Source organism: Hemibagrus wyckioides, linkage group LG24, assembly GCF_019097595.1.
Source record: "Hemibagrus wyckioides isolate EC202008001 linkage group LG24, SWU_Hwy_1.0, whole genome shotgun sequence".
In the NCBI taxonomy this organism is placed as follows: Eukaryota; Metazoa; Chordata; class Actinopteri; order Siluriformes; family Bagridae; genus Hemibagrus; species Hemibagrus wyckioides.
This window is the reverse complement of record NC_080733.1, coordinates 17,804,863-17,829,526: the sequence shown is the minus strand read 5'-3', so window position 1 is coordinate 17,829,526 and position 24,664 is coordinate 17,804,863. Positions and strand designations below refer to the sequence as shown.

At 39.1% G+C, this 24,664-nt stretch overlaps 1 protein-coding gene across 2 annotated transcripts; it reads left to right on the top strand.

The window, feature by feature from the left end:
* The first annotated feature begins 357 nt into the window (after nucleotides 1-357).
* Nucleotides 358-22,791, top strand: sdr42e2 (short chain dehydrogenase/reductase family 42E, member 2). 2 transcript variants are annotated; one of them, XM_058377525.1, is made up of 13 exons: nucleotides 358-407; nucleotides 1,190-1,612; nucleotides 4,022-4,438; nucleotides 6,837-6,932; nucleotides 8,716-8,773; nucleotides 9,761-9,879; nucleotides 11,712-11,787; nucleotides 12,046-12,128; nucleotides 13,531-13,668; nucleotides 14,740-14,805; nucleotides 15,245-15,308; nucleotides 15,405-15,478; nucleotides 22,405-22,791. In XM_058377525.1, exons 3-13 carry the CDS (start codon nucleotides 4,064-4,066, stop codon nucleotides 22,648-22,650), a joined length of 1,395 nt encoding a protein of 464 aa, XP_058233508.1. In that variant the 5' UTR covers nucleotides 358-407; nucleotides 1,190-1,612; nucleotides 4,022-4,063; the 3' UTR covers nucleotides 22,651-22,791. The 2 variants fall into 2 exon arrangements, with proteins under 2 accessions (XP_058233508.1, XP_058233507.1); XM_058377524.1 differs by having other exon boundaries at nucleotides 361-1,612.
* The last annotated feature ends 1,873 nt before the right edge of the window (nucleotides 22,792-24,664 follow it).

The window sequence follows — 24,664 nt, the reverse complement described above, 5'->3', positions numbered from 1 at the left end:
ATCAAACACCAGTTGTGAATTTTGCCGTTAAGCACCTTGTTAGAGAACAGCAAGTTATGCAAAAAGTACTGAAACACTGAACAGTTGGACATGTGCATTCAAAAGTGTAGAGAAGGTCAAATGAAGTTCACCTGGAAAGCTTATAGTGCATTTTAGGTGCATCCTGAATTTCACCCGAAAGCTTTTTTCTTTTCCATGTTGAAATAATAAGAAGTGCGTAGGTATTGAAAAAGAAGAGGGTAATGTTCCTTTTATTTAAGAGTTGAAGGATCAACAAATCAGGAGAAGGGAAAAGAATCACATGATATCTGGTGAGCAGAAGAAGGAGGTGAGCGGAAGAAGGAAGTGAGCGGAAGAAGAAGGTGAGCGGTAGAAGGAAGAGAGTGGAAGAAGAGAGAGGAGCACAGGTTTGTTTTGATTGAGGATTTGCAAAAGAACAATCACATCTGTAGTTATAACTCGATGAAAAGTTTAGTTTAAAGTTGATATTGATACAGGTGATACAGTTCTGTTTCACTGGCGATATTGAGCAGGTTCTCAGTGTTTTGACCGTGGATCGGTGACAATACTGACAGATACCACCGCATGTCCTGTAATGGCGGGCCACCTGGTGAATTACCAAAACAACGGATTTCAGCAGATTTGTTGAGTTGAATTGGATTTGGATTTTTTCTCCTGGATGAACGAAACTTTGCTTAAAGGACAACGTGAACTGACAAACAATTGCTTCAGAACTGTTTATATATAACAATTAATTAACAATCTATACAATTAATGGACACTGAATTGTGATATTGTTAGTCATCATTGTTGTACTGTAGTGTTTAACTTTTTTTGCCCTGTTGTTGATTTTCATAGGATTTATACTGTGTATGTTTTTTTTTTGTCGATTTACAAGGTGTTTAAATTTAAAATAACCTGAAAACCAAAAGTGTCTGGAAAAGTAGATCATCTAAAGAGAATCTAGTGTTTAAAATGAGATAAAAATAGATTAGTAAATTAGTTATAAATAGGTCAAAAGTCAGATTAGGTCAGATTTATAAATCAGGGATCAGAAGTACTAGAATGCATATCAGGATTTAATTTGATTACATATTGAAATCTAGGTACTATATTATCTGAAATAATTTAAGATTTCCCAAGTTTCAATAACTGACTTTTATTGGTACATTTCCTTTGTTTATTGTAGTCTATCTTCTTGGAAGAATACACATGTGAGTTATTCACTGTTCTCTATAAATATTTTAGTTCATTTGAACTAATTATACCTTTGTTGTCTGTCTGTTCAGTCTCTCACCACTGCTCCTTTCTAACCTACACACTGGTCCGCGTACCTTTTTCACTGTACTATCCACCTGGGCACTTTACAGTAGCACTATCAGGTGAAATTACAGGTGCACTCCAATCCATATCTCTGAGGTTTACGGCAACACACTCACCTCCCTTTTTGACACTGTCTAAAGCTGCTTGAGGGTGCTCCTGCTCTTGCAGCTTTACGGTACAGTCTCAGGTGAGGAGGCAGGTGAGTGACAGGTGTGTGGATGCGAACCTGAGCCGGCGCGTGCAGGCTGCTGGAGGAGAAACCACGGCGCGCATGAGGAGCGATAAGAAGGTAAAACTCTTCTCTTTACACTTCATCAAACCATCCGCTTTAGCCGCTTTAGCAGATATCAGAGTTTAGATTAGATATAGCTCTCTCTTTTTTATTCGTATTTTATTCATTGGTTATGTGATACGAGATGCGTCTCGAGCGCGTTTTGTTGCAGTGAGCGCGTCACAATTACAGTGTAAAACAACAATATAGACTTTTTTTTTAAAAAAATATATAAAACACTTTATAAACAGAGAATTATTTAAATATTAAAGAAGTGCGAGCTAAGACTGAACACACGTGCTCTAATTATCAGGAAATATTAGATTTTCATAATGTCCGAAATGTAAATCTAATGATTTGGGGGTTTTTTTTGTTTGTTTTCTTTTGCATTACTACTTATAAAAATTCATGTCTTCAGGGCAAATGTTAGGTTGTGAACCTGTAGAATAAAAAATATATAAACGAGGCCAACCAACGAGGTGAATTATGTGCACGAGGCTTTAGTGAAAAAAAATAAGAAATGTATTTATTTATTTTCTGCCATACCGTACATTAGACTTTACGGTATTTTATTCAATCATAATTTCTTCTATGAAGCAAAAAAGAAAAGAAATGTCAATTTTTTAGTAGTTTTAAGACAGCACATAAAAGTATTGGTTCTGGAAAACAAAACAAAACAAATTTCCTTTTATTGTGTCCACTTTCAGTATTTTGTTCGCAAACTGTGACAAAAAACTCAAGCTAGCCGGTAGGGGGATATTGATTTTATTTATTTTTTTCAGTTTTTCACCAGTCTGTACAGTAATATGAGAGTTATTTTGGAATTTAGAGGACAAAAGAAACAACAAAATAACTTTCTAACAAATAAAGAAGAGCTAAGGAAAGTGAAGAAAACACGTGGAAAATCTCAGATGGTCGACTGTCACATTGAGGCTTCAGTATCCAGGATTTTCTAGCGCTGGAAGATGGATAAATAAAGTGCTACAAGCATGAAGATGGCTATATTTTATTTAGGTAGCAATCTTGCCATCTTAGGCGGCCAGAAAGAACCAAGAAGAGATCATCATAGTGATGCCATAGAATAACCATTTTTTTGGTTCCTGAAAGAACATTTTCTGTAAATGGTTCCTGAAAGAACCTCTGTTTTCTTAGTGCCATAAAGAACACTTTTATCATCTAAAGAACCTTTTCCCACCACAATGAAAACACTCCACGGATGTTAAAGGTTTTTCATGGAACCGTACAAGCAGGTGAAGAACCATTTAGGAACCTTTCTCCTTAAGCTCTTAAGATTCTTAAGATGTAACTCTAAAGTTATTCAGTACAATGAATCTGGAGAATAAAGCACATCGTAGCCGATTCCGTGGTATCATCAAATTGCCTTGGGAGAATCAAAAAAAGAGATCAAAATCTTTTTGGTAAGATTGACGTGTTTTGTTGACGTGTTATCAGAAAAACCTGGGACAAAAATGTTAAATCTAGCACCTTAAAGGGTTCCATAAAGGGTCTTTGGTAACACTTCAAAAGCTCCTTGCCGAACCCCTTTTCGTGAAAGAAGAATGCTCTTACCTTTTAATTATCCAATTAATTGTCTAATAATTCCTTGAGAATCAGTTGACCTCTCGGAATGGGCTAAGGGTTCTAGCTTTATTAAGTATTTCCACATCTTAGCAGGGGAATCATTTTTTGAGACTATTATAAGGTTCTGCCCCACCCTCGGCTACACTCCATATAGACCTGTTAGCTGTCTGGTGACTGTTAGAAAAAGGTAAACTTAAAGATCACTTGAGGAGCCTCATTTTCTAAAACAGTTTCTAAAATGTTTATGGGTTCTTAGCCTCCTCTTCCTCAGATGGCTCTACATGGACCACTTTCTGAAAAGGGAAACACTGTGTGTATGTTGTGATGGATTCATTCAGTAGACAAGAGATCATTGCAAGGTGTAAAGTTCTGGCTGCATCTCCAGGCAGAAGTTAATACTATGACTTTTTATTTAATTACACTATTTTGACTGAAAACCGGTTTAGCAGCCGTTTCTTTTTTTATCCATACTGGTCTCTCTGGGGTTGTCGTTGGAATTTCACCAGAGGATTCTGGGTGTTTTATTTATCCATTCGTTTCTGTGTGAATATATTCACCCATTGACGGCGGCATCGGTGCGTCATGTATCGGATGTATTTGAGGAGATCACATGATGGTGTCTTATATCTATGCTATACGGTGATGCAGATTAAATTCCCGAGACATTTATTATACAGGCAGGTGAAGGCACTGGTCTTATCTCGCTGACCAGTGTGTAAGGAATGTCCAGCTCGACCAGTGCCACTCAGTGAAGTGAATTATGCATTCATTCAGTCCCTCTGAAGCAGATCTGTTTCACACACACTCTCATTTTTCCTTGCCCTGGGTTCCTGGGTCTCCCTCTAGTCTGGCTGTATAGAAGGAGGCATCTGAACCTGGCTGTGCATTATGAAGGAGAACGGGTCCTTGTGTCAAGTGGAGCAACTGCCCCACGGGTGCCTGCTAGAGCCGGGCCTTAACGGGTGCCAATCCCAGAGCTACAAGCGCAGCGGCCGGATGTCTTGTGGCGCAGGAGTCCGAAACAGAGCCAACGGGGCCGTTAAATCTCTGTGCAGTAGCCCTGACTGCAGCCCCTCCGTCAGGCTGGAGAGCGCAGAGCAAATCCGGAAGAGTGGAGGAGGTGAGAAGGCACTGGTGACCGGGGGTGCTGGCTTCTTCGGCTTCAGGCTTGGCAAAGCTCTGGCCAGGCAGGGCATCAGTGTAATCCTGCTGGACCTGCACCAGCCACAAAGGGAGCTTCCTGATGGAGCAGTGTTCCTGCAGGTACGTCTCACAAGAACTCACTTTTTGGAGAAGGTTGTGTACCTACTACAATCATCGGGCTTGTAGATATGTTTCTGCTTTGAATCGTTGGTATTCAATAATGCCTTAATATCTGAAAAACAGGATTAAAAACATTGTTGGTTTAAACAGACAAGCTTTCATCTGATTTAGATCTTATTTGAAAGACCGACACTAAGACAGAGCTTGTTAGGGCTTGTTTAATAGAGATTCTTCAGAGATAAGATTTTGGAAATGAGGTGTCCCACAGGATTCAGTTTTAGGCCCACTATTATTCTCGAGTTGATATCCAGTGCCTTGGACATGCAACTAGAAAACGTAATATTGCCTTTCATTTTGTAAGCTGATGACACACAACTGGATAGACTGAGTCAAAGTCATACAAACTTAGATAAATAGATTGTTCTTTCTCATAAATCCTGATCCAAACAGAAATAATGATGTCAGGAAGTAAATCTGCCTTTAACAAGGTTGCCAATTTCACCACAGAGCCAACAGCAAAGGCTACAGATAAGGACCTTGGTGTAAACCTAGATCCTGGATGATCACTGGGTTCATGTGTGTAATTAATGTCTCATCGTAATCATAGGTCTTTATTATCATCTGAGAAACAAGGGCAGAAGCGAAAATATGCTAACCGTACATGATAATAAGAAACTAGCTCATGTTTTTAGTGTTAGTTAAGAACACAGCAGCAAAAAAGCCAGAGGTCACTGCCCCAGTCTTATTCCAGCTACAATGGCTACCTATCAATTACCTATCAAGTCTTGCTCATGACATTTAAAGCTTTGAATGGTTTTAGCTTCGGCTTATCTTGCTGATCTCCTGAAGCAGTATAACCCATTCTGATCACTCGCTAGGCAACCCTCCTGTTAATTCTGAGGACAAGACTAGGTTTGTTTTCTTATTCTTATCATTTCTGTCTTCAAATTTGGCCCCGTCTTTACAAAAAATGCTGCTACTAGAGGAAGTGACAATACTCAATACCTTAATGCATGTGATATGGGTAATATATATATATATATATATCTTACATATGCACACTGTACTGTATATATATATATATATATATATATATATATATATATATATACACATATTTGCATATGCATATCCGATAACTATTGGTTTTTCACAATTATTTTTGTCTTTAATTTCTACATTTAATTTTTCCTATTTTTCTCTTTATATTTTTAACTATATCCCTTTATTTTTCATGTCCACACACTTTAATTTTTACTCTTTTCTTTTTCAAATGTAGGACAGTCGTAAAAAGCATTTCACTACATTTAAAATAAAATTTGAATTTGAATTTGAATTTACCTTATGGCTCACATGATCAGTGCTGATTAAGGGGTATCGAGCGTCGGTTTGCCCTGGAGTGGTGGAGGGGGAGATGTGAACAGTGCAGGGCAGTTGGGTGAAACAGAAGCAGCACAGTGCCAGGTGCAGAGCAGGGCAAGACCGCAGCCTCGGGTTTCAGGACTACGGTTTAATGACCCCAGTCCTGCCGATGCACTCAGGTGTCACAGGGAAAACAGGCAACGCACACACAAAAGGCATTCGGTGCAGTTCTCGTCGGAGATGTAGTGTTTAAAATGAGCGTTTAGAGCAAGACACATTTACACACAGCAGCTTTACGGAAATCTGGATGTAGATTTGAATTGTTTAGATCCTTAATGAATAAGATCCCTGAAGTGTGGTGACATGACGAAGGAACCTTGAGACACAAAATGGAGCCTGTGTGTTTTAGGTGACTCTGGATAGAGGGATTATAAATCATTATGGTATACAGGTGTAGTAAAGACAAACAGACAATCAGATGACCCAGGTGATAATCCAGGTGATAACCCAGGTGATAAATCAGTTGACAATCCAGGTGATAATACAGGTGATAAGACAGGTGACAATTAAGGTGACAATTCAGGTGATAAACCACCTGATAATCCAGGGGATAAACCAGATGATAACCAGGTGATATCCTAGGTGATAATCCAATTGATAACCCAGGTAATAATCAAAGTGATGATCCAAGTGACAATCCAGGTTATAATCCAGGTTATAATCCAGGTGAGAACCACCTAGGTGAAAATCCAGGTGATAACCCAGGCGATATCCGAAATGATAACCTAGGTGATAATCCATCCAGGTGATAATCTGTGTGATAACCCAGGTGAAAAGCCAGGTAATAATCCAGGTGATAATCCAGTTAACATTCCAAATAAGATTAAACAAAAAATCAAGCATAAGACGTTTTGGATAGTACACACATGGCATGATTGTATTGTGTGTGTGTTGTCTCCCTGTGTGTGTTGTGTGTTATGTGCGTGTGTCTGTTGTCTCTCTCTGTGTGTGTGTGTGTGTGTGTGTGTGTGTGTAGGGTGATGTACGCGACTATGACACCCTGTATAAGGTGTGTGCCGGAGTGGACTGTATATTTCACACTGCGTCCTATGGCATGTCAGGACCAGAGCAGGTTTGTACTCCACATCATACACTGTCCACATCACCAACAATGTCCTTACTTCTATTCTAGGTGTAGAGTTATACTCACTGGAGTCCATCTGGTATGATGCACAGAGTATTGCCCCCCCCACTGCCATCCGTAGTAGCAACACTGACCTGATATTATTTTGGTGAAGTGAAATTCAGTCTCTATAGCATCTACAAGGTGAGCAACAATTCTGGAGCATGTAATAAAGTAGGCAAAGTTTGTGCACCCCTGACCATCACACCCATATGTGATAATATGTTGAACGTCTCATTCCTGATTTATCCCCCCTCTGTTTCCTGTGTTATGACCCTGACATAGGCCTCTGGGTGACTCAGGGTCAGCAATGGGTGGCTTACCAAGCTGACTGTAGGAGGAGACCAATATGGTCAGTACAATAAGAACCACAATAAACTATGTTGTTGAGACTCCAGTTCCAGGTCATCCCCAAGGTGTTCAGTGGGGTTGAGTCAGAGTCAAGGCTCTGTGTTCAGCCAAAGCTTCTTCTGTTCATGTGTGTGGAACATGAGTTCAGCTCTCGTAGCAAGTCATTACCTGTGTCTTCACTGCTAGGAGTTTAAAAGAAGATTCCTGTGAAGTCTCCTGGAGGGACTGATTACTGACCAAGTCATTCATTTCATTGGTTTTGGGGCAGTGGTAGATCAAATGGTTTAGGCTCTGGGTTGTTGATTGGAAAATCAGGATTCAAGCCCCAGCACCGCCAAGCTGCCACCGTTGGACCCTTGAGCAAGGCCCTCAACCTCCCCTGCTTCAGTGGCACTGCAACCCTGTGTTCTGACCACAGCCCTCAAAGGATGGGATATGCAAAGAAAGAATTTCATTGCGCAGTAATGTACACTGATTAGGCATAACATTATGACCACCTGCCTAATATTGTGATGGTCTTTCTTTTGCTGCCAAACAGCCCTGACCTGTCGAGGCATGATGGACTCCACTAGATTCCTGAAGGTGTGCTGTGGTATCTGGCACCAAGATGTTAGCAGCAGATCCTTTAAGTCCTGTAAGTTGCGAGGTTCGGCCTCCATGGGCTCCACCTCGCAACTTACAGGACTTAAAGGATACTTTTGATAGATACTGACCACTGCAGACCGGGAACACCCCACAAGAGCTGCAGTTTTGGAGATGCTCTGATCCAGTGGTCTAGCCATCACAATTTGGCCCTTCATCAAACTCAAAGCTCAAATCCTTACGCTTGTCCATTTTTCACACATCAAATTTGAGGACAAAATGTTGACTTGCTGTCTAATATATCCCACCCACTAACAGGTGCCATGATGAAGAGATACACAGTCTTATTCATGTAACAGCAAGTTACCCCACGTGACAAAAACACACCATCTACACCTGTTGCTTAGAAAATCTTCATCAGTGCAGACAATGAAGGCTACTTTTCTATTTTTATCACATGCAAATTTATCTCCTCTGGAACCTTCTCACCATTTCTTCACCTGGAGCCATCTCTCCAAACTTCAGCTCCCAGTTTGGCAGCAGTGTGTCCTGTTAGTCCATCGCAACCCTGCAACATCGTCCTGACTCCTGATCCTCTTCCTGATCCATGAGAATGAGTCCAAGAGGCATTCTTAAAGACTATGTGGGACGAAATCTATATAATATAACCTAAGTGAAACCTTTGGGACGCCCTGTACCTGTAGATAGCGGTGTGCTAGCTGCATAGCTAGCATACAACAAAACTGCTTAATCAAGAACAGTGGAAATTGTTATTATTTTCTTTTTCTCGTTCTTTTAGCTCAGGAAAGAGCAGGTGGAGTCCGTCAACGTTGGCGGCACCAACAACGTCATCGACGGTGAGCTTTTTTTCACTAGCTTAGCTACTCGATTAGTCTATATAATACATTATAATAAGTTGTGGGCGCTTAGGGTTGTTTATCTAAAGCATCAGTGAGACATGTTTGAAGTCCACTGTTTGCCGCCTTAGCTAACACTGTTATAAGGCTATGATTTGTCTTCTATTGGAGCTCTAAGGCTACTGACCACATTTCCGCAAAATGGCATATTTCGCTAGCATTAGACATTAACTTCAACTTCAAAACACTGTATCCTTGATTATATTTAGCAAAGCGGTTTGTATCGTAGCCACTGGCGATCAGCATTCAGCTAATTTCTATGGCTAGAATTATTATCATGCTAGCTACAAATCTTTTACAAAAATTCTTTCCCCAGAGACCAAATTTCTTCCTGTTTTTGTTGTGTCCATGTTGATGATTGAGTGTCTTGGTCAAGTCTCACTCCACAGTGGTGTTTAATATGCAGCTCATATGTAAGCGGACACTCTGGACGTTTTAAGAATTTGTAGTGTTTCAGAAGGATTTCTGTTTTTAGCCTGCTAGAAACAATATATTCATAGAAAAGTGTTTTTTTTTTATTTAAATTTTGTCCACAGAAATGTTTGTATCTTCAAAGTAAATGTTGATCTCAAACCCATTTCTTCTCTCTGAGATGTTCTCCATGGGCTTGTTTATCTAAAAAGCAGCTCAAATTTCATCTTCAACCTGTGTAAGGTTCTTCAACAGAGGGAAAAACACACGGCTAAAACACACAGACTCATTTTAGATCAGACTCACAGCCTGAACGTCATTCATTTCTTTATACTGATTGAAAATGAGTCCATTAATGTTCTGCTGGTGGACTGGAACATCAGTGTACTGGTAAAATGGGTCCAGTAGTCAGTTAGTTGGCTTGTGTAGCTCTAATAACCTGTGTGATGTAAAATCTGCATTAGTTTTGAGATAATCAAGAGCATGTGGAGCTCATTGTGTGTGTGTGTGTTGCAGTGTGTTGTGAGCGTGGCGTCTCCAGACTGGTGTACACCAGCACAGTGAATGTGGTGTTTGCTGGGAAGCCCATTGAGGATGGAGATGAGGAGTCTGTACCCTGCGTTCCTCTGGATAAGGTAAGAGAGAGTGGTTTATAGGCAGGGAAGGTTAGCAAGGTGAACCGAGAGAACCTGACACCTGTCGCGTGTGAGTGTGTGTGTGTGTGTGTGTGTGCTACACAAGCTGCTCCCATCTCATCAACCCGCATGTAAATGAGCAAGTAATGAACCCCGGCTGGGTCGCATTAAGCGCACATCTTTAGCGCATGTCATCGCAGCTCATAACCGCATGGTGAGACGGATCGACTCTCACTGTGTGACTTTCACCCCAGCGTGAATGTCAGAGGAACACCTCACTTTATATTCAGACTGAAACATCTCAATCTACTGATCCTGGATCCAGGTGGAGATCCTGATGCAGAGCTGGACCACTAAAACTTAGCTAGTAGACTTTACTTTACTTCTTCTTCTCCTCCTTCTTTTTGTTCTTCTCCTTCCTCTACTACTTCTTCTTTTTCTTCTCTTTCTTCTTCTTTTTCTTCCTCATCTCCTTCTTCTTTTTTTCTCCTTCTTCTTCTTCTTCTTCTTCTTCTTCTTCTTCTTCTTCTTCTTCTTTCTCTTCTTCTTCTTCTTCTTCTTCTTCTACTTTCTTTTCATTCTTCTTGTTCTTATCTTTCTTTTCATTCATCTTTTACTCCTTCTTCTTCTTCTCCTTCTTTTTGTTCTTCTTCACCTTCTTCTCATTCCTCTTCTTCTTCTCCTTCTTCTTCTTTTTCTCCTTCTTCTTCTTCTTCTTCTTCTTCTTCTCCTTCACATTCTTCTCATTCATCTTGTTCTTGTTCATCTTCTTTTTCTTCTTTTTCTTCTTCTTTTTCACACTTTACTTAGTTCCTGTTCACATTTACGTTACAGCAGCTAGAAACATTTCCTCACCAACCCATCATTTTTCCTTTTTTTTTTTTTGCTACTAAGAACCCACAAAATGAAAAATACACTATATTGCCAAAAGTTTTGGGACACCTCTCCAAATCATTGAGTTCAGGTGTTGTTTTTCAGGGGTTGGGCTCCGCCCCTTAGTTCCAGTGAAAGGAACTCTTAATGCTTCAGCTTCATACCAAGACATTTTGGACAATTTCATGCTCTTTGTGGGAACAGTTTGGGGATGACCCCTTCCTGTTCCAACATGACTGCACACCAGTGACCAAAGCAAGGTCCATAAAGACATGGATGAGTGAGTTTGGTGTGGAGGAACTTGACTGTCCTGCACAGAGTCCCGACCTCAACCCCATAGAACACCTTTGGGATGAATTAGAGTGGAGACTGTGAGCCAGACCTTCTCGTCCAACATCAGTGTCTGACCTCATAAATGCGCTTCTAGAGGAACGGTCAGAAATTCCCATAAACACACTCCTAAACCTTGTGGAAAGCCTTCCCAGAAGAGTTGAAGCTGTTATAGCTGCAAAGGGGCGGGGTCAACTCCATATTACATTCATGTGCATGTAAAGGTGTCCCAGAGACATCCCAAAACTTTTGCCAATATAGTGTAGTTTTTGTTACTGTTACAGCTTTAGCTCTGACACTGGAGACTCCTTCCGTAACTGTTACATAAACACAACAGAAAACTTCACCACATCATCCAATGATGAATCAGCAGCTCCTGACCAATCAAATTCAAATTCAAATTTTATTTGTCACATACATAATCGTAGACAGTATGATATGCAGTGAAATGCTTACACGACTGTTTGCAATCAGAGCCCAGGATTCAGTTTATATGTAGACCAGAGTAAAGAACTAGTGTGTAATTTTGGATCAGAGTGTGTACAGGAAGTGATTTTTATAGTTGTATATTTTCATTTGTGTGTGTGTGTCTGTGTGTGTGTGTGTGTCTGTGTGTGTTTGGTTTTCAGCACATAGACCATTACTCCAGAACCAAAGCCATCGCAGAGCGTCTGGTCCTCAGTGCTAACAGAAGACCATTACAAGGTACTGATCCTGCTCTCTGATGCTGAGGAAAGCCATCTCCTTTTACTTGTGTGTGTGTGTGTGTGTGTGTTATGCTAATGTACCGTCTGCAACCGAACCCAGTGGACCCGATGACATCTGTTTAAAATTAGAACTTTACAATAAGGCCAAGCAGTCTGTCAACCTGACACTGGTGTGTCTGAAACTTTCACATCCACTCCCACCTGTGTGTGTATGTCTGTGTGTGTGTGTGTCTGTGTGTGTGTGTGTGTTATGAAGGTGGTGGTCTGCTGCAGACGTGTGTGTTACGCCCCTCTGGTATCTATGGTCCAGAGGAGAGGAGACACCTACACCGTGTGATGGTAATATTCTGTCTCCCTCTCCCTCTCTGTCTCTGATTGTCTCTCTCTGCCTTTCTCTCTGTCTTTCCCTCTTTCTCTGTCTCTCTGTCTGTCTCTCTCCTTCTCTCTCTCTGACTGTCTCTTTCTGTCTGTCTCTGTCTTTCTCTTTCTGTCTCTCTCTTTCTCTTTCTGTCTCTCTCTCTCTCTCTCTCTCTCTCAGTGTTGCTGTTTATCATCCTCACTCGCTCTAATGTATCCAAAGCTGTACAATATTAATCGACTCAGTGAGAAGCTCCAATGACAGTCCTGTTTCCTCACACACACACACACACACACACACACACACACACACACATGTTTCAGTACATCATTGTGTAAAGCAGCTGGAGAAGCTGAGATGTTCAGTATTCTACTGTGTGCTTTATTTATGTATTTATTGTTTGTTGTTTGTCTCTCTCTCTCTCTCTCTCTCTCTCTCTCTCCCTTTATCTCATTCATTCATTCATTCATTCATTCATTCTCTCTCTCTCTCTCTCTCTCTCTCTCTCTCTCTCTCTCTCTGTCTCTCTCTCCCTATATCTCCGTCTCTCATTCATTCATTCATTCATTCATTCATTCATTCATTCTCTCTCTCTCTCTCTCTCTCTCTCTCTCTCTCTCTCTCTCTCTCTCTGTGTCCCAACATCTGCCCCCCCACCTCTCCCTCTCTCTCCCCTCTCTCTCTCTCTCTCTCTCTCTCTCTCTCTCTCTCCCTATATCTCCATCTCTCATTCATTCATTCATTCATTCATTCATTCTCTCTCTCTGTCTCTCTCTCTCTCTCTCTCTCTCTCTCTCTGTGTGTGTGTCCCTCTGCCCCCCACCTCTCCCTCTCTCTCCCCTCTCTCTCTCTGTGTGTCCCCATCTGCCCCCCCACCTCTCCCTCTCTCTCCCCTCTCTCTCTCTCTCTCTCTCTCTCTCTCTCTCTCCCTATATCTCCGTCTCTCATTCATTCATTCATTCATTCATTCTCTCTCTCTCTCTCTCTCTCTCTCTCTCTCTCTCTCTGTGTGTCCCCATCTGCCCCCCCCACCTCTCCCTCTCTCTCTCTCTCTCTCTCTCTCTCTCCCTATATCTCCGTCTCTCATTCATTCATTCATTCATTCATTCATTCTCTCTCTCTCTCTCTCTCTCTCTCTCTCTCTCTCTCTGTGTGTGTCCCTCTGCCCCCTCACCTCTCCCTCTCCCTCTCTCTCCCCTCTCTCTCTCTCTCTCTCTCTCTCTGTCTCTCTCTGTCTCTCTCTCTCTCTCTGCCCCCATCCCCCCTACCCCTCTCTCTCTGTCTCTCTCTCTCTTTCTCTCTCTTTCTCTCTCTTTTTCTCTCTTTCTCTCTCTGTCTCTCTCTCTCTGTCCCTGCACCACCCCACCACCCCCGTTCCTCTAGGTGAATGTGGAGCGCAGGTTGTTCAGCTTTACGTTTGGTGACCCCCGGGCGAGGATGAACTGGGTTCATGTGGATAATCTGGTCATGGCTCATGTCCTGGCAGCTGAAGGTCTGAGTCCTGAGAGAGGCTGTGTGGCAGTAAGTACAGAGACCTCTACCTCACCTCTTCCTCACTGCTCACACTGAGCAGCATCACAAACTCTCCTTCAATGTTTACTGGACACACCTGAAAGAATTCCACTCTCCCTTCTCCATGCTGCACACACACACACACACACACACACACACACACACACACACACCCTGTCACTCTCTTCCAGAGAAATAATCAACAACACAGTGATGTGATGAAGCAGAGTCACAGTCTCAGTTATAACCCACTAGCTGGATATCCTCTTATTAACAGCTCATCATGTTGTGTTTTATTCCTCTTAAACCACAGCAAGTGCTATTTTTATTTATTAAAAAATAATAAATACTTTTTTTTATCTGTCTATATTAATAAACATAAACTTCTCAGTGAATTTCACACTGTTTTAATTCACCAGTGTCTTTTTGTTCCTCTTGACAAGCCAAAAAAATACAACTATTTATTTATTTATTTATTTGTTTGTTTGTTTATTCATTTATTTACTTGCTCATTTATTTATTTGTTTGTTTATTTCTTTAATTACAGTTTTTACCTCTGACTCTTAAAAAGCGTTGACACTGGAGACTCCTTCCATAGTGTCCCATGTTAAATAAAGAAAATGGCATCATGCCCAAAAGAGGCTCTCTTTTCATCGAATTTAAGTGTAAATAAATAAATAAATTAAATAAATAAAACAAACATGTATATTTATATTTTAACTCCAAATGATTCCTGAATTTTTGGACACACTGTAATATATAACCCTGTTAAAGTACATGTAATACAGCTTATTATTATTATTATTATTATTATTATTATTATTATTATTATTATCAGTAGTAGATATTTACAGTTTCTTTGTGTGAACTTCAGCCTTGATCGAGACCTGCTATGTTTTATGACATCCTGATTATGTGCCTATGATGAAGAACACACCTGTGCATCATTACTAGGTCAGGCACTAACTAGTCCTCGATTACCAGTGCTGATAATCAATAATCTAGCTGTAATTAGCGATCTGTGAGTCTGAGAGTCTGAGAGTCACTGCAGTCACGGAGTCACGTCTTTCTTGTTTTCAGAATGGACAGGCCTACTTCATCAACGACGGAGAATCTGTTAACGTCTTCGACTGGATGACGCCGCTGGTGAGTCTGCAATCTTTCAGCAGAAATGAGAGAGAGAGAGAGAGAATAAGAAAATGAATTGGGGGGAGTAGGAGTAGTGTGAAACCTCCGACTACACAAACGTCCTGGAGATTATTTGGTGCTTTTATCCATTTACAGTTACCTTTAACATTTTCTTCTTGTTCTTGGAATATAACGGCTTTAAACAGTCATTTCCTCACCTTTTTTTTCTTCTTGAAGTCATGTTGATGTCTAACAGAGAAACTGCATAGAAGTGTGAAAGTTACAAAGCTGACACTGGAGACTCCTTCCAGTGAATGATCTCTTGCCATAGAAACGATATTAGGGTATTATTACTGTAGAAGGATGGCATTAATAGAAAGTTGTGAAGCTGCTTCTCTGTGAGTCAGAGACTCGAGGTTTTTAACCCTGACCCGAGTTTCTCCTCCTCTCTGGACAGTTCGAGAGACTGGGCTACACTCGTCCACTGATCCGGCTCCCGGTGTCGCTCGTCTACTCAGCAGGTAGGACCTGAACTCTGACCTGTTTCATCATTATAGCGGTCATCTTCATCATGATGAAATAAAGAGCGTGGATTTGACGTGATGTCACGTGTGCAGCTTTCCTGATGGAGCAGTTACACCTGGCTGTGAGACCCGTGATGGAGACGCCACTGCTCCTGACCAGAAACGAGGTACAGAATATTATTATTATTATTTCTCCGCTTTCGTTTTTTCCCCATCACCTGCTTTTCTCTGTCGTTTGTAATAAATGAAAATGTTAGATCACACTTCCTTCCTCACTTCTGATTCAGTCCCTTCCACAAAATCATTCACTTCACTGTACTTTTTATTCCTCAGCTCTCTTTTCCTCTCTCCACATCCTTCCTTTCTCCGTATCTGTTTTTCTTAAAGTCGCTAAAATCACATCAGACTCAACGATCATTACTTCCAGACCTTTACCTGCTTGTAGAGTTCATGTACCTGCTGTGAGTTAAGTAGTTAGTTCTTAATTAGTTATTTAGTTTAGTTTGTTGTTAGTTTGTTGTTAGTTAGTTAGTTAGTTAGTTAGTTAGTTAGTTAGTTAGTTAGTTAGTTAATAAGTTAGTTAATTAGTTGGATGCTTTGTTGGTTAGTTAGTTAGTTAGTTAGTTAGTTAATAAGTTAGTTAATTAGTTGGATGCTTTGTTGGTTGGTTAGTTAGTTTTTAGTTGGTTAGTTAGTTAGATAGTTAATTATTTAATATTATTTAATAATTTATTATTATTATTTAGATAGTTTGTTTGTTGTTAGTTAGTAGTTATTTAGTTAATTAATTAGTTGGTTTGTTAGTTATTTAGTTGGTTAGTTAGTTAAAAAGTTGGTTAATTAGTTAACTAAGTAGTTATATAGTTTGTTTGTTGTTAGTTAGTAGTTATTTAGTTAGTTAATAAGTTAGTTAGTTATTAAGTTAGTTAGTTAGTTAGTTAGTTAGTTAGTTAGTTAGTTAGTTAGTTAATACGTTAGTTAATTAGTTGGATGCTTTGTTGGTTGGTTAGTTAGTTTTTAGTTGGTTAGTTAGTTAGATAGTTAATTATTTAATATTATTTAATAATTTATTATTATTATTTAGATAGTTTGTTTGTTGTTAGTTAGTAGTTATTTAGTTAATTAATTAGTTGGTTTGTTAGTTAGTTAGTTGGTTAGTTAGTTAATAAGTTGGTTAATTAGTTAACTTGGAAGTCTGGATTATTCCATCAGCTCCTGGGAGAAAATTGCGCTTCGGGAATGTAGAGTATAAAATAAACCTTAAATTTATAGTCTATATATGAAAACAGGAAACAGCCAATAATATTCTTGGTTAAGACACCTTGATACCAAGAATTATTTTATTTTATTTCATTTTTGGAGTTTTTTAACATGAATAAAAAAAACACCATACTTCTGTATTTCTGTATTTGACAGCAAAAAAATCTGTTGTTTTTATATTTGTTTAATATCAAATTTCTTTCTTCATTTGAAATGACTTAAATCAATCACAGAGTGTCACACAGCCTGTTTTAAACACAGTGACGTCAGGTGTTTTAGTCAGGTGGGAATTTACAAGTGGAACGCAGACGAACTCCATCACAAAGTCATAATTACAAACTCATGTTTTATGAGTTTGAGCTTCTGAGTTGGGGGCGTGTCAGTCAGGAAACATGGTGGAAACGATGATTGAAAACAACATCTGTATGTTTGCTGAAATGGAATGTTTAGTGTGCGATATTATGTGCTGTATAATTACGATATAAGGTCCGATAAGTTGATTAAAACATAAAAAAGCAAAACACACCTGATGCGCATTTTCTTTTCTTTATTTTCTAGAAGTAGAAAAATCTTGCTGTATTTTATTTACTTTATTTTGTTTTATTTATTTTATTTTATTAAGTAGAAAAATCTTGCTTTATTTTATTTTATTTATTTTATTTTCATTATTTTTCTTTATTTTCTTTATTATTCTTTTCTTTATTTTCTAGAAGTAGAAAAGTCTTGCTGTATTTTATTTACTTTATTTTATTTTATTTATTTTATTTTATTAAGTAGAAAAATCTTGCTTTGTTTTATTTTATTTATTTTATTTTCATTATTTTTCTTTATGTTTCTTGATTTTCTTTATTATTCTTTTCTTTATTTTCTAGAAGTAGAAAAGTCTTGCTGTATTTTATTTACTTTATTTTATTTTATTTATTTTATTTTATTAAGTAGAAAAATCTTGCTTTGTTTTATTTTATTTATTTTATTTTCATTATTTTTCTTTATGTTTCTTGATTTTCTTTATTATTCTTTTCTTTATTTTCTAGAAGTAGAAAAATCTTGCTTTATTTTATTTTATTTTCATTATTTTCATTATTTTTCTTTATTTTTCTTTATTTTCTTTATTATTCTTTTCTTTATTTTCTAGAAGTATAAAAATCTTGCTGTATTTTATTTCCTTTTTTAATTTTCTTTATTTTATTTTATTTATTTTATTTTATTAAGTAGAAAAATGTTGCTTTATTTTATTTATTTTATTTCCATTATTTTTCTTTATTCTCTTTATTATTCTTTTCTTTATTTTCTAGAAGTAGAAAATTCTTGCTGTATTTTATTTACTTTATTTTATTTTATTTATTTTATTTTATTAAGTAGAAAAATCTTGCTTTATTTTATTTTATTTTCATTATTTTCATTATTTTTCTTTATTTTTCTTTATTTTCTTTATTATTCTTTTCTTTATTTTCTAGAAGTATAAAAATCTTGCTGTATTTTATTTCCTTTTTTAATTTTCTTTATTTTATTTTATTTTATTTATTTTATTTTCATTATTTTTCTTTATTCTCTTTATTATTCTTTTCTTTATTTTCTAGAAGTAGAAAAATCTTGCTGTATTTTATTTACTTTATTTTATTTTCTTTATTTTCTTTTCTTTATTTTATTTTATTAAGTAGAAAAATCTTGCTTTATTTTATTTTCTTTATTTTCTTTTCATTATTTTTCTTTATTTTCTTTATTATTCTTTTCTTTATTTTCTAGAAATAGAAAAATCTTGCTGTATATATTAAATTAAATTAATTAATTAATTTTATTTTATTAAGTAAAAAAAAATCTTGCTGTATTTTATTTACTTTATTTCATTTTTCTAGTTCATTAATAGAAGGTTCATCTCCACCTCACTCTGACCAGAGTGAATCAGCATACCTGATGTCGTAATTACGACTTTCCAACTTGTAAAAACCAACTTCCCAGGGGCGCTTTGTGTCCTGATGTGTTTTCTTCATTTTATATCACAAATTTTTTTCCAACAATCACAGCTTTTAATTTAGAAAATCTTTTTGTCCATTTAACTTTTTTTTGTTATAGCAGCTATAAACGTTCTTTCCTTCACCAGCCTTTTTTAAAATTTCTCTTGTAGTGAAGACATAACAAAACAAAACACATAATTCTATAATAAAGTTAACAATAAAATCTTTAAATTTAGGAGGATCGGTGTGCGATGGGAGTGACTCCGCTTCACCACACCACTCTTTTGTGGTGAAAAAGAGTGTTTTATCTTTACATCAATGCTTTAACAGTGATAACACTGATCTGAAGATTCAGAATCATGGTAACAATCAGTATATACCTTGCTGTGTTGTGGTCAGTAGGCATTCCTGCAGTACTACCGGTTGCCATGGCGATAACTATTATCATTATGTAGCACAGCTAGCGATCCAGGTCATTTCTTAAAAGGTGGCTAAAAGGGAATGTTCTGGAAAGGAGATTTTGGTGTTTGTGTATAAAATCCAGCTCCTTATTTGCACAAAAGTTCAACTTTTCTCAACGTTGTCGCATAGCTCATGTGGACACGCCCACGTCTAGTCACCAACGCTCGTTGTCGCTCAAAGTCTCAGTGAAAATTAGCTATCTCTGCTCATTCACTTTGTTTGCCAATCTAATGAAGTTGGTTTATTTTGCAAAACATGATGGAATAAATCGTTTAAAGTGGCAACGAGTGATCCGGGAGTGCTTCACGCTGCTCCCTGACTCGAGCTGCTCTCAGCCTGAAACGTGAGAAGGAGGCGCTGAAGCTCGGAGCGATTTGGATGATCGGCTCGGCCGTGTGAATTAATCATGAGCTCGGGCTCCTTGGCGGCTCACTGGGTTTCGGAGGGGGTAAAAGGCGACAGAGGCGTTTTAGCCCGAAGAGCAGTGATAAATAGTCTAGTGAGTGTTATTTTAATCTCCAGAATAACCAGAAGTCAGAAATCACTTCCTTACTGGAAAAAAATCCACTCTTGATTTCAATATTTATAATACACATGATCTAAAGCAGCAAAATATTTCAATTATTATTAATTTATTTTCTTTCATGCTCTATTTTCACTTTATACCTGATATTAGTGACACTGGTGGGATTTAGTGCTTGCTTCACCTCTGTCTAAGAAGAGTGATGCGGCAGAGCTTTAATCCTGCTCTCTCACCTTGGCTCAGATTGGCCTCCAGAACATCTTCTGCTGTGAAGTTTATTTTTTTTAAAAAGAGCTAAATTGTGTAAGAGTGGAATAGAAAATGATATTTAAATTTGATAAGCAGCATTCTGACCTTTATGAGACTAGCAACGGTGTTGATCTGATACTCAGAGATACCCGCGTTATGAGCATTTTTAGCAGTGTGTGATGTCCTGTATTTCTTATTTGTTCATTCTTAAAGAAAAGCATTTTAAAGAGAACGTGTCGATTCCAGTAGAGGTTTCAGGATCAGAATGGAAGCGGTCGCCTCCTGCAGTCTGAACTTTTGGCTTCTTTTCCATCTGAAACGTTAGCAAGAGTTGATGCAAATGTCAGATTATGTGCAGAATCTTTCCCAGAGTAAAAAGCTTCACTGATGTTTCCTTCTGCATTCAGTCTAAAAGTCTAAGTTTATGACCTAAAACTATTTCTATTATTATTTTTTTGTTTAAAATATTTAAATTTCCTGTTTGATATTCAAGGGAATAATGACTTTTTAAAACTGCATTTTTAAAAGCTATAAAAGGTCTTTTGGCCCACGGTGTATGAAGGCCAGGTGATTGGGATTGGCACAGTGCCTGGTGGATGGATGGAGAATTTCCGTGCAGATATCCAATCCTCCACAGTAAGAGGAGAGAGGAGCAGGGGGCGTCGTCCTGTGCCAGGCGAGAACGAGACCGCTTAACAGAAAAGTAATGCCACGACATGAACGCAGTTCGGCTGACCCGCTGACGAATGAAACTTCGATCCGGACTCGGACAGATCCACGTCCAGCTCTCAGCACCTGGTGCGGCCCGGACCTGACCTGATGATCCAGACCTTGGAGATCTCGCATAGAACACAAACACAGAACAATACACGGTGCCTGTTCTCTGAATTAGATTATTACGCTCCTGACTTTCAGAGTCGGAGTAGCGCCTAAACCACCAGCCTTAAAACTCAAACACTCAAACACAAGCCAGGAAAAATTATTTCGGGCTAGAAAATACTGACCGAAGAAGGAATTATACGTATATAAAAAAATATTTTCTTGATATATACAATACAAACATCTCGAGCGCTGAAATAAATCTGACAGGAGTCTAATACACTTTTTACTGTTGAATAGTAATTTTTTTAAGATGCTGGATGTTCATGACATCTACTAGTCAAAAAAAATAAACAGATAACTACATCATAGCATATGTCCAGCAGTCCAGGAGTCATACATGAGTCATTTGTGCCCAGTTTGCAACTAGATCTCGCTAGCTAGCAATCTCGAACCTGGCCGTATTTAAGGACGTTATCTTTTTCTTCATCATTCATTCATTCATTCATTCATCCATCCATCCATCCATCCATCCATCCATCCATCCATCCATCCATCCATCCATCCATTCATTCATTTATCCATCCATCCATCCATTTATTCATCCATCCATCCATCCATCCATCCATTCGTTAGCTTCAAAACTTGTTTTTTTCATTGTTTAATTTGTGGGAAACTTTATTAATGAGTTTGTGAATCGTAGAAATGAACACAAAATCATTCAATTCAATTCATTTTGTACAGCGCCTTTTACAATGAACATTGTCTCAAAGCAGCTTTACAAAAGAACAGAAACGGAGAAAGGGGAGGGGAATAATATATAACTAAATAACTAGAAATAAGAATAAATTATTAAATTAAATTATTAAACTATTTTATTTTATCCCTAATGAGCAACCCTGTGGCGACGGTGGCAAGGAAAAACTCCCTGGGATGATATGAGGAAGAAACCTTGACAGGAACCGGGCTCAGAAGGGAATGCCAGGCTTGCTTGTTAGCGATAAATGTTCGAGATAAATAGTAACTTAAAGTTAAGGTTTATCATTTTTTTGATGTTTCTTTACTCCTGTGAAGCTGCTTTGAGACAAAGTCCATTGTTATAAGTGCTATACAAATAAATGGAATTGACTCAGGAGTTCAGTAATCTGCACAGATGAACTTCCCCAGAAATTAATGACTGATCATCCATCCATCCATCATCTATACCCGCTTTATTCCTAATTAGGGTCACGGGGATCTGCTGGAGCCTATCCCAGCACACATTGGGTGAAAGGCAGGGGTACACCCTGGACAGGTCACCAGTCCATCACAGGGCCAACCACACACACTCACAGGCAATTTAGAATGATCAGTCAACCTAATGTACATGTTTTTAGACTGTGGGAGGAAACCGGAGTACCCAGAGTAACAGGGAGAACATGCAAACTCCACACAGAACGGCCGCTGCCTGTTAGAACCCGGGATTCAAACCCAGGACCTTCTTGCTGTGAGGCAACAGTGCTAAACACTAAGCCACCATGCTGCCCAAGACTGGTCATAATTTATGAACGGTAACCCGCTAAGTTGGCTAGAGATTTGACAGCATTCCCACCAATCCCTGTTCTCGAAGCTGAGTATCCACTGAATCCATAGTTCTGTCTAGGAACTGTGACATTTTGTAAAACACTTTCATACTTCAGTCTAAATGATTTGTTGAGATTCGTGATTCATGACCTTTCCTCAAACCAAGTCTTGTTTATCTGATGGTGCATTGGAAAACTTTTTCAGCTCCTTATTGGCTCAGTGCTCCAGTGTATGCTAAGAATTTAGTTTTCTGTTTCTCCAGGTGAGAAACATCGCCGTGAGCCACACATTCAGGATCGAGAAGGCGCGTAAGGAGCTGGGCTTCTCCCCGAAGAAGTACACCCTCACTGACTCGGTGGAGCAGTACCTCCTGAGCCGACCCGTCCCATCTGCCTCCTCTGGCCAGGACTCCTGGTCCTTCCTCTTCGTCCTGATGATGATGATAGTGCTGGTGGGACTGGTGGTGCTGCTGCTTTGCCCATGCTGGCGTTACCACGGCAACCTCTGATTCCTCCTTGAAACCCTGCCTTCTGATCTCAGCTGCAGGGCAGCAGGAACCTCGAGACATGAGACTAGTCTGTAAATATATTAGTCACATGTGGTTTTGTGCTTTGTTTGATTTCCAGTATAATTTGTTTAAGTGCTGTGTCTGTTCAAACATACCAACATCTCAGAGTGAGAGAGTTCTGGTCCTGGACCCGTGCTCTTCTTGTGCTTCATGTATTTATGTATTGATACATGAAGCACAAGAAGAGCACGGGTCCTGGACCAGAACTCTCTCACTCTGAGATGTTGGTACGTTTGAACAGACACAGCACTTAAACAAATTATACTGGAAATCAATCTTCTTCTCCTAGTGAGAAATTGCAGGATTATAGCATCCTGATCTAAACATCATAAAAGTGACCGCTAGTTTATCGTTTAGATAGCTGGCAAATAGTGTACATAGCTTTACTCACGTTTGACGCGCACGTGAACATAACAGGGCTTTGGCTTAAATGTGTCAGGTGACTTCACGTGACGCGTCTCGGAATGAACCTGATTAATATCTGTGGAATTTTTTTAAAAAATCGTACGATCCTCAGAATTTGATTGATTTTGATGTGATTGCTTATTGATTTCTACAAATCGTAAAAAAATCCATGACGAATAATAAACTTTCCCAAAATATAAACATCCATCCACTGTCTATAACCGCTTTATTCCTAATTAGGGTCACGGGGAGCTCCTGGAGCCTATTCCAGCACACATTGGGTGAAGATCCTGTCTACACGGTTAGCAATTTAGAGTCGCCGTTGCGTTGTTGCTATTTACACCCACAAAGATTTCAGGAGCCAAGCCACTGCTTGCCGTCTTATGCTTTTTTAATTAAACGTAACCGCGCTTGACTACAGAACTGAAGAGAAATAGCTAACCTTGGGAACGTCGGGTCAGCTGTGAAGCTGCGAGATGGAGGGTGGGATATAAAACACTGCACTTTTATTAACTGTGTATTAAATGATAATAAATAACAGAAGTGTGAGAGAACAGCAGTGGGTCCTGGATTTTCTCACAGTTCTCGCTCATCACTTCCTGTCACTCGGACCTGTAGCTGTAGCTCTGCGTTGTTGTTGTTGTTCCTGTAATTGCCGTGTGGTGTCCTGTGGGTTTTGTGTGTTTTAGACGTAAATAATTGATCTGATGTAAATGAGGGTAATAAAGGTGTAATGTTACTTGTGTAATTATTTGAGAGTCGAACTTTTATTTAATGATAATTGATCGTGGAAAATTCTAGTTTCCTTTTCCCTCCCTCAGACACATAAAGCCCTCCCTCTTCCCATCCCACTTCCCCTCCCTCAGACAAATGAAGACCTCCCACTTCCCATCCCTCTGACACATAAAGCCCTCCCCCTTTTCCAATCCCTCTACCCCTCCCTCAAACACATAAAGCCCTCCCACCCACCCCCCCTTCAAACACATAAAGCCCTCCCCCTTCCCATCCCTCTGACACATAAAGCCCTCCCCCTTCCCCATCCCCCTTCCCCTCCCTTAAACAAATGAAGCACTCCCCCGTTCCCATCCCTGACACATAAACCCCTCCCCCTTCCCATCCCTCTGACACATAAAGCCCTCCCCCTTCCCCTCCCTCAAACACATGAAGCCCTCCCCCTTCCCCTCCCTCAGACAAATAAAGCCCTCCCGCTTCCCATCCCTCTTCCCCTCCCTCAGACACATTTTGTCAAACACGACAACGACTTATCACATGTTTATATATTTAAAAATAAAGTTTGGAACAGCAGAGATCGCCTGCAGCTCAGGTGAGAGTACGGTAGCTACAGTTAAGGCCACACCCACAAAGACAGACAGTAACAGTTTCTACACAAATAAAAGATCTCCTTGCCAAATAAACACACACTTCAGACTTGTTGAATTGCAAATCTTTCTTTAATCGGCCATTTTGAACCGAATCAAGCGTTAGCTAGCTGTTCATGCCCTAACTCTTTTCTTTTTTTAAAGGCATTTCTATGGCATTCAGCTACAAA